This window comes from Lithobates pipiens, unplaced genomic scaffold, assembly GCF_037356315.1.
Source record: "Lithobates pipiens isolate NorthernLeopardFrog02 unplaced genomic scaffold, aLitPip1_a1.2 Scaffold_22, whole genome shotgun sequence".
In the NCBI taxonomy this organism is placed as follows: domain Eukaryota; kingdom Metazoa; phylum Chordata; class Amphibia; order Anura; family Ranidae; genus Lithobates; species Lithobates pipiens.
This window is the reverse complement of record NW_027507784.1, coordinates 146,784,042-146,799,676: the sequence shown is the minus strand read 5'-3', so window position 1 is coordinate 146,799,676 and position 15,635 is coordinate 146,784,042. Positions and strand designations below refer to the sequence as shown.

At 42.0% G+C, this 15,635-nt stretch overlaps 1 protein-coding gene across 4 annotated transcripts in view; it reads right to left on the bottom strand.

The window, feature by feature from the left end:
* MAP3K13 (mitogen-activated protein kinase kinase kinase 13) overlaps positions 1 to 15,635 on the bottom strand; it is a 230,377-nt gene that overhangs the window by 86,069 nt on the left and 128,673 nt on the right. For all 4 annotated transcript variants that reach the window (XM_077448443.1, XM_077448442.1, XM_077448441.1 and 1 more), the window contains one exon: positions 3,430 to 3,987. In XM_077448443.1, coding sequence (XP_077304569.1) covers positions 3,430 to 3,907 — 478 coding nt within the window. In that variant the 5' untranslated portion in view covers positions 3,908 to 3,987. The remainder of the gene's footprint in view (positions 1 to 3,429; positions 3,988 to 15,635) is intronic.

Genomic DNA, 15,635 nt, shown 5'->3' with positions numbered 1-15,635 from the left:
CACAGCAACAGAGGGTTGCTCTCCCGATGGGATCCAGGAAACAAGGCCTCTCGGCCTGGTTCTCCCTGTGGTTTTTATAGTCTCTCCCACAATCCTCTTGACTTTCTGCAGTGCAGCCTGGGATTTGCAGTCCTGCCCCCTCACACAGTCAGGCTGTCTTGTGTTGAGACATATTTCACAGTTCTTTGCTGCTGTTCCCTGATGATTGGCTCTCAGTATCTTCCAATAGGGAGGCTACAAAATGAACAGTTCTGTGTGCAGCTCTCTCCCCCATGGATTCAATCAGCCTGGAGAAGTACCTGCTACACGTGTACACCAAAATTCCTAACCTAAGTGTCAGAAATTAGGTTCTTAGTTCTGGGTAGCGAAATTAAGAGGTGGGTAATCTTTGTATTGTTCATATATGTGAATTGCCCCACCCACGTGGGAGTGAGCTATGAGAGGCTATGCTTTCTTGTTTTTATAAGAAATCCCATGTTTCTTAAAACTGTTATACATGAAATCACCAAGAGGCGTGACTTTCCGGATCCAGCAGCTCACCGGCCAGATCAAGCAATGATCCCATGTCTACGGTTCCAAAACGCCCTGCTATCAGGGTGGGAAACAAGCAATTCAGGGCAGTCAAATTGTGCATGGTGTGCAACTGTTCTCAGATGTCTATGAAGAAGACAACCTTTAGGCCTATGGAGAGAGGTGGGGAGGCATTCAGCATCAGGTTATTTCTGCTGAACCAACAGCAATCAGACAACATGTCTAATCACTTTATCTCCAGAAAAGCCTCAGCTGGTGGATACCTTACAGACATAAGATCATTATCTAAGCTGCCCTAGAGCTGTTTAGCTGTGCACTGTGCAACTGTCATCATTATTTACAGTTTTTCTCTCCAAATGGAAGTCTTCAAGTCTAGAGACTACTTGAAAATAAAGTTGGGTATACATTAGTAGTATTGCAAATGGAAATTAATGGTTCATACGAAATTCTATGCATTCCCCCATTCACGCTAAACAGTGAGGTAGGAGGAATCTACACTGCTGGCTATTGTTAAGCCTGGTACACACTACAGTTTTTTCGTACAGAAACTCGCCCAAACGGCCGGTTTGTCGGACAGACCAACATACAGACGGACAGAATGTGGGCCGGCATTCTGCCTGTGTATGCGGGGCTTTATTCAGGTAGCCTCAGGACCCGCAACTGATTGAATACCCTAACATTGACTGTATCTACTGTTCAGCTATTTGAATTTTGAATTCCACTTTTGCTGCACCACAGCTTGAATTTTGTCCAATTCAGCAGGCATCAGCCAAAATTTGAGCTTTGCATGGTCAGCTTTAGATGCAACACTGCGAGTATGTAAGTGGCTAGACTGCTAGAAAATCAAATTTCTCTATGGCCTCATTCACACAGGCGCTAAGGCTCATAGTCCATGAATGGGACGTGCTTTAAGCTGCCAGATGGTGCATGCAGACAGCCAACTGCTGGTCCCAATTTGAAAGGTGTACAGGTGGGCGGTACTGAATGCACACATCTGCATTTGGGGCCTCTCACCCACATGCCTGTCAAATTGGGATGATCTGCTGTGTCCATATACATATACACTGCATCCCCATACACTAAGGCCTGGTTCACACCTATGCATTTTTTAGTGCATTTTAGGCTTGTGCACAATGGAAAATTTCATTTAGTTTCAGTGTCATTCGTAAAATACATCATTTCGTTCTGTTATATTCGTTATGTTACGTTAATACGTTTTCGGATAATTCGTTATTATTCATAGAGTGTCGAATTCATTCGTTCGTATTAGTTGAAATTCACTATTTATGTATGTATAGACATTTGTGATAATGATTTGTAGTTTGCAAAGTCGTTTGTTTATTGACTCTTTTAACACACACAATGACAACTTCTCTTCTCCTCGGTTCAAATACAATACAACACCCTTCTAACTCAGTCTGAGGAATGCACTTTGCCAGTAATCCATCCTCTGGCACAAAATTAATCGGCTGATTGGACTATAAGATTTACTTTGAGCTGACCTTTTGTTTCATTAGATCTTTAAAGAATTACCGAATCATGTTGAATTCATTCGTTAGATTTATTTCGTATTCGTTGTTATTCGTTATTTTTTTATTCGGACATTAGGATGCATCCGAATGTCCGAAAGATGCAAAATTCGGCCGAATTTCGATTTATTACGAAATGATTTGCACAAGCCTAGTGCATTTACAGCTTTGCAGAAACACAACACAGTCCACTTAACATGGTTTGCTATGGGTCATGTTCACATCTGTGCATTTTATGGAAAGGGCCAGGGACTTTTTTCTGGTTTTTGGTTCCATAGACTTCAATGGATAAAAAATGTGTATTGAAAAAGCAAAATGCACCTGGAATATGAAAACTGCAGCCTGCATAGGTGTGAACCAGGCCTTAAGTGGGCTGCCTGAACCTGGCAGTCCAAGCCAAAAAAACACACAGCCCACTCATGGACTATGGACCAGTCCACCATAGAAACGCAGTCTGGATGTGTTCTGGATGCTTTTCTGCATGTGTGTTTTTGATGCGTTCCAGTGTGTTTTTGATGCGTTTTTGTTGCATTTTTGATGCAGTCCAGTGCATTTTTCCCCTCTTTTTTCTTAACCTTAAATAAGTACATGTGTGTTTGAGTGCATTTTTGGTGCGTTCCAGTGCATTTTTGATGCTTTTTACAGCGTTCCACTACAGTCCAGTGCAGAAAAAATGCAGCATGTTCTGCTTTTTTTTTATGGAACTGGAACACACTGGAACTGCAAGCACTGGTTTAAACTATGCCATTAATAAACATATAACCTACTTTGCATGTGTTTTTGTGTGGTGTGAACTGGCCCTAAAGGTCTCAGCACCCATGTAAATGAGGCCTGTCTGTCTCCTTTTTAATTTCAGGAGCTTCTATATTGTATCTTTTTTTTTTCCTTCTTTGTTCTTGAAATAACAATCAAGAACCATCGTTTTGTGGCGGTAACTTTTGGACAACACAAAGTCCAAAATGTAACCACCTAATCTTCTAGCGGGATCTAGAACTACAAAACCTCTGCGGTAATGTATTTGTTGCTCAGTGTCAAACATTATGTAAGATCAATCTCTGTATACCTTTCACTTTTTGTAAGGAACTTGAAAGTGATAAAGTTAGTCATGTTATATACAAGTTAGTAATGTTCAGGGTAAACAGGACAGTCATTTTATGATGAAAGTACAATGGGTCTGATTTACTAACACTGGAGAGTGCAAAATATGGTGCTTCTATGCATAGTAACCAATCGGCTTCCAGGATATTTTGTCAAAGTTTAACTGAACAAGCTGAAGTTAGAAGCTGATTGGTTGCCACACAGAGCTGCACCAGATTTTGAACTCTCCAGTTTTAGTAAATCTGCCCCTATATGTCAATAGATTTCTTACCTTGCTGTTGCAGTTTATAATCTGTAGAATAAGCCTTGCCGATCATATTCCATACAGGTCGGAGGCAGCCAAAAAGTCCTTCTAAAAAGCCACCATTGTTACTTCCTGAACGGCTGAAATGTATCTTGAAATCTTCAGGGCCGCTATTACTGCCTCCATCTCCTGAATGGCTGGTGCCCTGAGGTGCAGTATTCTCTGCTTCATCTTGGTCCCTCAACTGTAGAACACTGTTTTCAAACTGGTCTCTCGAGTCCTCACTGATGGAGGTTAGGACAGCGGCCGTCCCTGGGCTACTGGCATTTTCTAGGTTATCACACTTTTCTTGGTTTTCTGGAGGCTGAAGGTGACTTGTAGTAGCTGGATCACCAAACCCCAACATGTAATCTTTATCTTCCCTTATAGTGTCAACAATAAGATTGGGAGAAGATGACCAACTCAAGGGCTTGTGCGGACTGGCCATTGTACCATTGATGTGCATGGGGCAGCCACCCCCAAGACACCGTTTCTCCGGGTGGTTCCTTCAGCTCTGCTTTGTATTGGAATGTAGATTACATGGATCTGAAAACAGAAGAAGAAAAGGGCATAATTATTAATAATCGATAAAAATATGAGCATGCAGTGAAGTGCTGTGTGCGTGCATATACAATAATCACAGACTTATGTAATAAGAGCAAATTGCAATTACTTACAAGGTAGCAAGGTATTCTATACTGCTCTGATGAGAACAACCCATCCTCAAGGTGGTTGGATACCCTCAAAGGTATAAAGGTAATCTCAGCCTGGCCCCACACCCCATCGCAGCAACAACATTTACCAACACAATCTGTTTGTTGATCTTTCATATCAAATCTGAGCTTAAAGTGTTACTAAACCCAGGACCCTGCATTCACTATATCTAGTCTCCCTAAGTACTCAGAACATGAAAATGCAACTATTTTAGTTAATATAAACTGCTAAATACCTTTTCTCATCAGCAGTATATAGCAGCCTTGTGACTTCTATGAGTGTCTGTTTAAAGCTTGTAGGAGGAGTTTTCATTCTGCACAGACTATCTGTGCAGTGCTGATTGGCCCTGTGCTGATTACATGCACTTTCCAAAAGAAAAGAAAAAACTCTCAAGCAATACACACCAAACTGAGCATGTGTAGCCTTGTCCCCTGGCTCTGTATTATCAGGAAATATTTTGGGGGCAGTGGAAGAAGGGGAGGTTTAGAGAAGACGGAATCAAACAGCCTTTTTACACAATGCAGACGATTAACCCCTTAGGTTCCACAGTGAGTATAACGAGCAGGCTTTATTGCATATATAGACCGATTTTACTGTTGTGGGTTTAGTAACACATAGAAGTATAAGCAAAACTTTTTTTCCCACTTTGGATAGAGTAAGGGAGGTTTTAATCCACATATAGTTTATTTTTGCCATCTTTGTCTCATTGGGGAGATTTCCCTTCACTTCCTGGCTCAAAGCCAAAACAGGAAGGGACAAGAAATCCCTGCTAATTAAGGGAATTCCTTGGGGACCCCCAGGGCAACAGAAGTAGTGTCCCCATTGGAAGATTTTCCCTCGATTACTTTTCTGGGGACAACCCAAAATTTGTGATTTTCTTGTACTTTTATTTTCAATGATAATGGTAAACAGGAGTGGGTGAATCTCCCTGATACGGCACAGACAACAACCTGACAGGTGTTCTAATCCCTCTCCACTCTATCCAAAAAAAAAAAAGTTTTGCCCTTAGTTATACTTTAGGGGCTGGTTCACACTAGTGCGATGCCAGACATCACATGTGATTCGCACCGCATTGTGCAGATCACATGCGATGTCTGTGCGATGCGAATACAAACTGTATGGCTGAATTTGCATCGCATTTGGACCAAAATCTAGCAGGACCGTTCTTTTTGTCCGCACTGGAATCAGATCGCAATTGCTTTCACACCCATGCAATCTGATTCTGCAAATTGTGCTGCATTTTGCAAACTTGCAAAACTGCAAGCTCCGCAATCAGTTCACATGGACATGTTGAGATTTTGATGCGGTGCAGATTTGCAGCAAATTCACTGTGAATTTGCACATCATCTAGTCCCTAAATTTGTATCAGGCCCTAAATTTGTATTTGCCCAGAACTTTTCACTACCTTTTTAAATAACCATAATTATTTCAGAGATGCCCAACTACACTGAACCTGTAAAAACATTTAGGCTAGTTTCACACTGTGGCGGGGCGCTGTAATAGTGGCGCTTTTTGCCCGATAGCAGGGCGATTTCAACCAAAAAAACGGTCAATAGCGCCCGCAAAGCACTGCTGAAGCGCTTTGCAGGCGCTCCAGCAGCGGTGCCCATTGATTCCAAAGGCTGGAGCAGTGGAGGAGCGGTGTATTCACCACCCGAAAGATGCTGCTTGCAAGACTTTTTCTAACGTCCTGCAAGCGCACCACTCCGGAGTGAAAGAACTCGGGCTCTCACACTGGGGCTGCAGGGGAGGCGTTTTCCATGCGCTATTTTTAGCCCTTTATCGCCTGAAAAACGCCTCCAGTGTGAAAGTAGCCTACGTGATGGGTTTTCGCATGAGGATGTGTTCCACAGCCACTATTTAATAATAAAAAAAAAAAAAAGCAAAGGCAGTAGAATTAAATACCATTTTTAATAGTATAAAAAACAAAGGAAAAATATCAAATATTGTAGCTTACTAGTCTTTAGACATGGTGACTGCAATTGTTTTATTTATTTAGGATAAAAACATTTCTGTGAGTACAGAAAATACATGTTGATCCTGTCAAAAATCTTGAGTCCTTGTAACTTTTTGTGAAATCTCAAACAATGTTATCAACTTTCTCATCTTTTGTGAACTGCACAGCAAAGGCCCTGTATGTAACATGTATGAGGAGAGGGTGAAGCATTTGTTGCTCAAATCTGGAGATCAGCCTGGGATGACAATGCTGTCTCTCCAAGATAAGATGCAGCAAATTCGTTTTTTCACTCCAGGACAAGAAGTGCTATTTGCAGGATTAACAGGTGAAAATAAAGTTAAAAAAAGCCTTTAAATGAAGGAAACAAACATAAGTGCCATGAGTAAGGACTAGCAAGCTGCAGTATATTACATTTGTATTCTTGGGCTTAGCTACAGGTAATACTGCCCACTCTGGTCTAAGCCGGAATGGCAACGAGAGGTTAGGCCGACCTAAAAATTTAAGAAAAAAAGTAGCACCAATTTATTTTTTATTTTTACAGAAGGGGGAAAGTCTTAAAGGGGTCTGAAACTATTTTGCGATTTAAATTCAGCTGTAAACTAATTAACAGAATGTATATCCTGGGCCTGTGACTCAGGGAGAAGCAGCCAATCAGGCATAATGCAGTGTAGGGAGATGGAAGTAGAAAGCAGAGTGACAGAGAGAAGAGCTCATCAGTGTGCCGTTTCTCATTTCAGTCAAAGGATGTGCGTGTGGAGGGGCCTGAAAGTGAAAGTGTTAATGCAACACAGATAGTTCAATTCTCTTTGCCTGCTAGAACGGGCTGTGCTTTAGGGCAGAGCTGTGTAATTCTGAGGACTTGATAAACAAAACTACAAATATTTTGGCAGGTTAGTACAAGCCCCCATTTATACTCTCTTTTGGGCTAATTGACTGGAGTACAAAACATTAAAAAAGAACTAAACCCTCCTATCCTTTACAGCCAAGGAATTTGCCATGTTAGCTTCTGTGCAATCTGCAGCTGCTGCACACGTGATCAGTTATGATACCAGGCATTTGATGGCTTGACGGTTTGGTTGAGACATATGCAACTGTGATAGTTATCATTCACAGCATGCCTCGATAGGTTTAGTTCTGCTTTAAAGTGCTTGTGAGGAATAATTTTTTTAAATAACAAATATGTTATACTTACCTGCTCTGTCAATAATATTGCACAGAGCAGCCCCATGCCTCTTCTGGGGTTCCCCGCTGGCGCTCTCAGCTCCTCCTCTTCTTTGTGTGCCACTTTCTATGGGGATGCACATGCGGGTTGTGTGCATCTACAGACATACACAACAAAGGCTCAGCCCTGTCCCCTACTTCCTCTTCACAGGGTTTGTTGGAAAGCAGCAAGAGCCAATGGTTGACGTTGCTGTCTCTGTGCCTGTGAGGGTGGCGAGACTGAACCAGCGCTGCTACAGACAGGCACAACACTGGGTCGATACAGGACTTAAGTATGGGTTGATACAGTATTAGGGAGGAGAAGAGATGGCGATGCATCTACTGGGACATTTTTCAACTTAACCTCTTCCTGCCAACATGGCACATATATGCAACCTCTTGGCAGGTGGGCTTTAATGCCAAGAGGCCTTATATGCAGTCTTATGTAAACACTTTTCTGTCCTGATACCATGTGCCCAGCCCCTGCATCAGTGGGGGACAAAAAGCTCCCGATGCATACTTGCGATCAAGCACTTTCTGATCATGTGACTGCCATGGCAGCCATATGACCTGAATGCCCACCTCCAGCTAAGGTAGGGATATGCAATTAGCGGACCTCCAGCTGTTACAGAACTACAAGTCCCATGAGGGATAGCAATACTCTGACAGGCACAAGCATGACACCCAGAGGCAGAGGCATGATGGGACTTGTAGTTTTGCAACAGCTGGAGGTCCGCTAATTGCATATCCCTGTATTAAGGTAAAACATGATTTGCTTTTACAACCGTTATCCCGCATATGTTGTCTTTATAAGCACTATAAATGAGATGCATCCAATTACACTGCATAAAGCCCCATGCACACTATCAGATTTCCTGCTGATTTTTTTCCTTCAGATTTAGCAAAACCCTATAATATGAGGTCAAACCTTAGGAGTTTTAATTTGTATGCAATCAGGCAGGCCCTTCTACTACACGGTTTTGGTAAATCTGAAGGAAAAAAAATCAGCAGAAAATCTAATAGTGTGTATGGGGCTTAAGAAAGCATCGTCATCATTTCTATTATCGTTCTTCATCAATCAATCCATGTAATCCATGTGTGTATAAACCAGGATCTACTAATGAATATTTGAAATGTCTGAAAAATTCCTTGTAACCTTTAAGACTTACTGCTGAGTTCTAAGTAATGATGGAAAGCTCTGTGTATGATGTATTTCTATGCAATCTAGATATACAGTACATTGGAATGGGTTAAATACAGACTATTTTAAAGCCATGTTGTTTGGAAAGAGAGGTTAAAGTACATACAAACAAAAAGAGACAAGTAAATATGGGTTGATAACGCTAAAGGTGGAGCTGGCTTTAGAACACTGGCTCCATGCAGTGCTCTCTTTGAATTACCCACAATGCACTGTAAAGGAGTTAACAGAGCGTGACTTTATCAGAGCACAACCTCTGGTGACAGCTGCCTACCAAGGCCTGTCCTTAGGTGGAATAAACCCATTCGACTCGAAGTTCATTAGCGATGTTCTGCAGGTTTAGGAGTCTGTGAAGACAACCCCGCTTAATGACATACCCCGGGAGTCCCTCCGCAGCACTGTCTGCATTTTGACATTTTAAGGCTCTTAGCAGCGACTGTAGTTGTTTTTCAAATGAAGAATCGGAAATGAAAATTATGACTACAAATGCCAACTGCCCGGCAACAAATGTATGACACTATAGAGTAAATTAGGACATGAGCTAGAATTTCTGAAATAGAAAATGCATTTTATAAACTATATGTCGTCTCTTTTTTTTGGAAGCTGGATTTTTTTCCACAAAGCAAAGAGTATTGTGCAAGGGCTAAACCTTAAAGTGGAATTAAACTTAAAAAATAAAAACATCTGACAGGCAGGATTTTAATGACAGAAGAGACCCTATTGCTTCTCTCTGCCTGTCAGCGTTTGTGTACACTAAGCCACGCATGTGTATATGGCTATGCTCTGTTCCACAACAAAGTAACTCCCATGTGCACGAGCACGAGTGACATCATTGCGGCCCGCCCAATCTTATGCTAGCCATACACTATACGAAAAATCTGCCGAAATTCGGTCATTTAGACAGTTAGTTCGTTTTTCGGCCAGTTAACCTCCCTGGCGGTATGATTCAGTCTGGATTTAGGTGCTGAAAGCGGTACAATTATTTTGCATGGAAATTTGGCGTTTTATTTTGTAGTCCTGTAATTCTTAGGAATAACGCTCTTAAATCTGTTCAAACCAGAGTCTAGCAGACATCCCGGGTATGATAAAGTTTATAATATAATAAAGAATCAATAATGTAATCAAATCCTAAAACACTGAAAAAGGGACACGTTTTGGTTGCTATGGACAATCTCCAAATTTCAGGCAGAAAAAACAGTATTTATAATATAAAAGTGCATGCAGGGCACTGCACAGACCACTAGGGACAAAGGGGTGTGTAATTTTTTAATACAGCACTGTAATCTGTAAGATTACAGTGCTGTGTGCGTTTTGTGTCTTTTAACTTTTTTGAATTTGTCGCCGTTCTCCGCTCCCGTGCGCCATAACGTCGCAGGGAACGGAGCTCGGCGGCAGTCGGCACTGTGAATCCAGCGGAGGATGGCTCGATCACACAGCGCGGAGGACATCGCTGGATCCAGGGGACAAGGTAAGTAAATCTTACTGTGTCCTCCCCTGCATCCAGCGAAGCGATCCCGAGTCTGGCTCTGGGTTACCGCTCCTGCTAGTAAATTCCCAACCCGAGCCAGACTTGGGATTACCGCTAGGGGGGTTAATGGGCACAAAATTGATAATCGTTGGGACGTCTTTGAGCCGAAAAAACAAATGACAAATTTGGAAATTTTCTGCAGAACGACGATAAATTAAAAGGTTAATGTGTTTCCCGTCCAAACAGTCTGCACTAGGTATATGTAATAAAAGGAACAAAAGATGCATTCATTTATGTCCACTGAACAATTTATCGGTCATTACATGGTGGCACTATCGTTTGCGCTCACGGTCGATTGTTCGTTTTTCAAAAATGGGTTCGGCCAATTTTTCGTATAGTGTATGGCCAGCATAAGAGTCAACACCCGAAAAGGAAGACCAGGAGAAGATGGAAACGCACATGACTGACAGGAGTGCTGACATGGCATTGCTAGATAGAACCAACTGGCAGGTAAGTCTGCTATAATTTGCTAATGCTGTGCATATGAATACATTATGACTAGAAGCTCCTGGGGGCCCATTTGCACTTTTTTGGGGGGAAAAGTCTCATTTCACTTTAAACACTTTAAACATGAATTCCATGTATGGTATATTATGACAGTTGGATGGATGTAACTATGCATACACCATACCTGTCTGATGCGCCGGCAAGCTGGGAATCACTGAAGTGGACACAGCTATTTGCAAAGCAATCTTTGATTGGACGATGTGGTTATGTGGTGATGTCACCTCCCCGCCTTTCTACTCCGTTCAATCAGGCATTCATTCAGAAAGTGCACAGCATTTTCTGAATGGTGCCAATGCCGAGCAGCCGACCTCCTATGATCAGAAGGCATCAGGCCAGCCAATGCTGAACCCATAAGAAAGTGGAAATCACTGATGTAGTGGCACCTACTTCTGCAATTTCCATTCTTCCAAGGGGATCAGCCAGGTATGGTACATACATAGTTACATTGGTCCAAGCTGGACCAACGTAACTATGTAAAAATATACCAAACCTGGAATTTGTCTTTAAAGAGGAGTTCCACCCATTTAAAAGTGAGCAGCCCCAAAAAGCGTAGCTGCTGACTTTTATTAATCAGAGACTCACCTGTCCCACGGCCCAGTGATGCAGGCGCAGGAAGCCTTGCTCCTCTTCCCCTTCTCTCCGCAGCGCTGGCAATCTAACTGTGGGCGCCTGGTCGTGGCTTCACAGTCGGGCACACACTGCACATGCACGATCCGCGCTGCACGCTGTGAATGGCCGGGCTATCTTCTGGGACCTGTGACATGTCCCAGAAGATTGCAGGGTGGGAGGGAGGGGGGGGGGGGGGGAGAGGTGACCTTCCTCCTGGTGCCAGGGGAGGAAGTGGAAGCTCATTGCCTGCAAAAACAGGGTACCTGCTCCCCCCCCCCCAAAAATGACATGCCAAATGTCGCATGTCAGGGGGTCACCAGCACTTAAAGCGGAAGTTCCATTTTTGATTAAAATACGCTTTAAAATGTTACTAAACCCAGGACTCTGCATTTACTATATTTGGTCTCCCACAGTACACAGAACATGGAAATGCAATAGTTTTAGTAAATATAAACTGCTAAATACCTTTTCTCATCAGCAGTTGGAGCAGTCTTGTGACTTCTATCAGTGTCTGGTTATAGCTTGTAGGAGGAATTTTCATTCTTCCCTGATTGTCCTATGAGGCTGTAGGACCCCTGACCCTCTGGACAGTGCTGATTGGCCCTGTGCTAAGTACATACATTCACCCAAGAAAAAAATACTCTCTAGCAATACACACCAAACTGAGTATGTGCATAGTGCTCCCATGGCTCTGTTCTATCAGGAGAGGAGGTTTGGGGACTGTGGAAGAAGGGGCCTTTTTTACACAATGCGGAGTATTAACCCCTTAGTTTCCAAAGCGAGTATAACAAGCATGTTTTACTGCATATACAGACTGATTTTATTGTTGTGGATTTAGTAACACATTGAGGCTCTGTGTGTTTTAGGTACAATGCATTAAAAAAAAAATCCTGCTTGCTGCATCTTTAATATGCTTTAGATAAATTCAAATTGGACACTATATATTCTATAGTAACACACATAAAATGCACATAAAATGCACAAAAAATGCAATGCAACGCACAGATGTGCACCTACCCCAACAATGAATGAGAATTCAGATTTGACAGATCGGATCTAAACTGGAAGTGGATAGGTTGCTAGTGATTACTGCTCTTAGCTCTTTGTACTGCTCTCCTGAAAAAAGCCGGTATATGTTTATGTCGTGTTGGCATTTACTATCCGAGCAGGTGCTCAGTGATTGTGTAAATATCTGTACACTTGAATATCTTGCAGAGTGGCCAAATCAAACAGCATGTGACAGAGACTGTGCAGTGTGAAAAGCCTGGGACTTCTGTCACATGAAGGAAGGCAAAGTACAACACAAGTTTCATCATAACTCAGTACTGTGTACTGAGCAAACCGCTCCTGATGGACACACCGCTATGGTGAGCACAAAACAGAAGTGTATTACAGTATACTGTACTATGACAGCTATTTTATACTAATAAGTCATGCATACATTTTATTTATTTTATAATAAAAAAAAAACAACTTCAAAGTATGTTTATAGCTTTAAAACCCCGAATCATGTAAATTCTAAGGTGGCAGTCATATTTGTTTACAAAATATAACATTTTTGATTCCTGCTTAGAGACTGTCCTGTATGGACAAAGTGGCAAAGTCACAGAAACTCTTAAACGATAACCCTAACTCACTTATACTCACCTTCCCCGCTGCTCCTTTACTTCTTTTTCAGAGCTTTGACTCAGACCATGTGTAAGCTCCATGTCAACCAGATGATGTCAGAGCTTACACAGAGTAGCAGTGAGTATTTTGTAAGGACTGCTATGAAGCAATGGAGTAGTGGGGCTGCGGGTCGAAGGTGAATATAAGTGGGTAGGGATGTGGACTTTTAATTAATTATTTTAAAAAATTACAGACTCTTGATTATGTGGCATCTGCACAAAATATCTTGTCACATGTTCACACAGAAAAAATGGGTATCTTGTGTTGGCAGTCACAGGGGGAGCGCACAGGGGGAGCGCAGCCACAGGGGAAGCGCAGTGATGGCGAATATGATTTGGTCAGGGAGTTACCTTTAACCGGTTTGCCATGAATGGGCAAGGAGACAGGGTCTGTTTAATTTAAAAAAAAGTATTTTTTAACTGAACTCGAGGGAATCCAAAAATCCTTCCAAGCAGTGGAGCTTTGCCTGCACTGCAAGTATCGTCTAGGGCAGGGGACTCAAACTGGCGGCCCTTCAGCTGTTGGGAAACGACAAGTTCCATGAGGCATTGCAAGGCCAACAGTTACAAGCATGACTCCCTCAGGCAGAGGCATGATGAGACTTGAAGTTACACAACCACCAGATTGAGATCCCTGGTCTAGGGGAAATGAAAACGTTTACTTACCTGATCCCCCACCCCTGCAAGCTACCTCCAGGCTGTAAAACCAGCACTCACAGCCTCTTCTTACCTAGACTCTTTAGGTCTTCTGATGTCATGAAAGTACAAACCATGGCCTATAGCCCTGCATCCATATGCATGGCATTGTTTCTGATAAGCCCTTAAAAAGCATTATACATGGTACCACCTGCCCCATGTACTTGGTCATACTGGTTGCCTTGCTTGCCCAGTGAATTGTTTTTGAGTTTTGGCACTTTTTTCTGCCATTCTGCCATTTTAAGAATGGCTCAAGGCACATTACATCATATAGAACAATGACCAGGCTAGCTGGTTCACTTTGGAACATACACCAAGTAGTGACCATTTTTGTCAAGTCTGAAAGGAGTGCTTGCACTGATAATAGCACACCAGGCCAGATTGTCCATCCTATAGGGCCATATATACATATAGGAAATATGGTCATTAATTGATCCCTCTAGTATTAGGTAAGCCATGAAATTGCGGCTGCTATAACAGGGTGTTCTTTATAATTCTTTGTACTGTTAAAATCTGATTAGTCTCCTTTGCCTTCCAATTGTTCCTACTGGCCACCAAAGTTAGCCATCATAGTGGTAGGAACAAAATGTGAGGTTGGATGGGTCTTACAAACTATGAAGATGTAAGTTACAGCTGCCCCCATTTTGTAGTCTACCTGTCATTGGAGTGGTCACCAAAAGCACTGTGAGATGCCAAAGTTTGTTCTGTACCCTTGAAGTATGAATTGGTTTCCTTTCAGTATAGCCAGTACATCAACTGAGCTATGTAAAGGAAGAGAGTCAATTTACTTATTAGCCGGTCCTTCCTTGTATTGTTACATCATGTAAAATGTATAATTTTGTTTCTGTTATTTTATCATATACTGTTTTTGTTTTATTTAGAGTAAACTACGGTACTTTTATAACTAAATAAAGGTGGCTGTTGCAGTATTATTACAGTGTAGTTATAGTGCTGCAAACAATTAAGGAAGGCACAACAAAAGCAACTAAATAGAGGCAACCATATATCTCTACACCCCTTATGTCGGAGGTATGTGATATACTGTATATGATGTAAAGTTGCTATTAATTCATAGACATAAATAAAATAAGATTGTCATAAGTTAAGTTCTAGTTGTCATTGTATTACTGCAGGGTAATATTTGGCACACACTACTATTTATCCTTACTGTGTGTAGGCCATGCCTTGATCCGGCTGATATATTATGAGGTGTCCTGTAGTGCACACAAACACAGCGGATCACCAAGGCAGCAGGTAAACACAGGAACAAAAGACAGCAAGAGGCTTTCTTATGGAGAGCTGTCATCTTCCTTACAAGCAGTTTCTGATGACCTCTGCTCCGTACCTGGATTTTAGAGGACATAAAATATTCCTGTCCTCCAAATCTGGACCATAAAACTACTGCTTAATAAAGGGGCAAATTATAATTTTGTTCATATAAAGATTATTTTAATTTGATTCTCAAATAAAAAGATGAATAAGATAACGAGAGACCTAACCTTTTCTAACCTAAGGCAAGCTAAATTCCTTAGAGACCCCCCAGCTGTATAGGGCCCCAGACTGGAGTGAGATACGGCAACCCTAAATTTAAAGGTCAAGCTAAATCCTTTGTAAAACATAAACTGAATGTTGTTCAGACTCCAGTCCACTTTAATATTGCAAGGTTTTCACCATATAATTCCCCAACAATAAACTCAACTTTCCTTTAGGATACCATTGGTTGCTTTATACTGTTGGCATCTCTGTACAGATGACGTGACTTAGCGTCAATAGGTCTGACTCCTCAGGGTCTTGATTTATAGGATTGCTATACAGTGCATTCCACACCGTGGCCTGCAATTTTATGGACCATTCATAAAATGCAGGCCGTGCTGTATGCAACCCATGCAAATCACAATGGTGGCTTAGAAAGTACAGTAAACTCCACGATTCAAGGAGAGGCTGGTCACTCAACTTTGACAGGTCACATGACTTGGTTCATCCCTGGCGGCAGCAGTTTACCACTGTCCGAAGTTTACATGAGCCACATATTGAGATTCGCATGACTCTATTCAAGCCTATGGGAACAATGGGGAATGCTGCAGCTTAGGAGTTAATTTAAGGTAAGAAAGCAGGTGT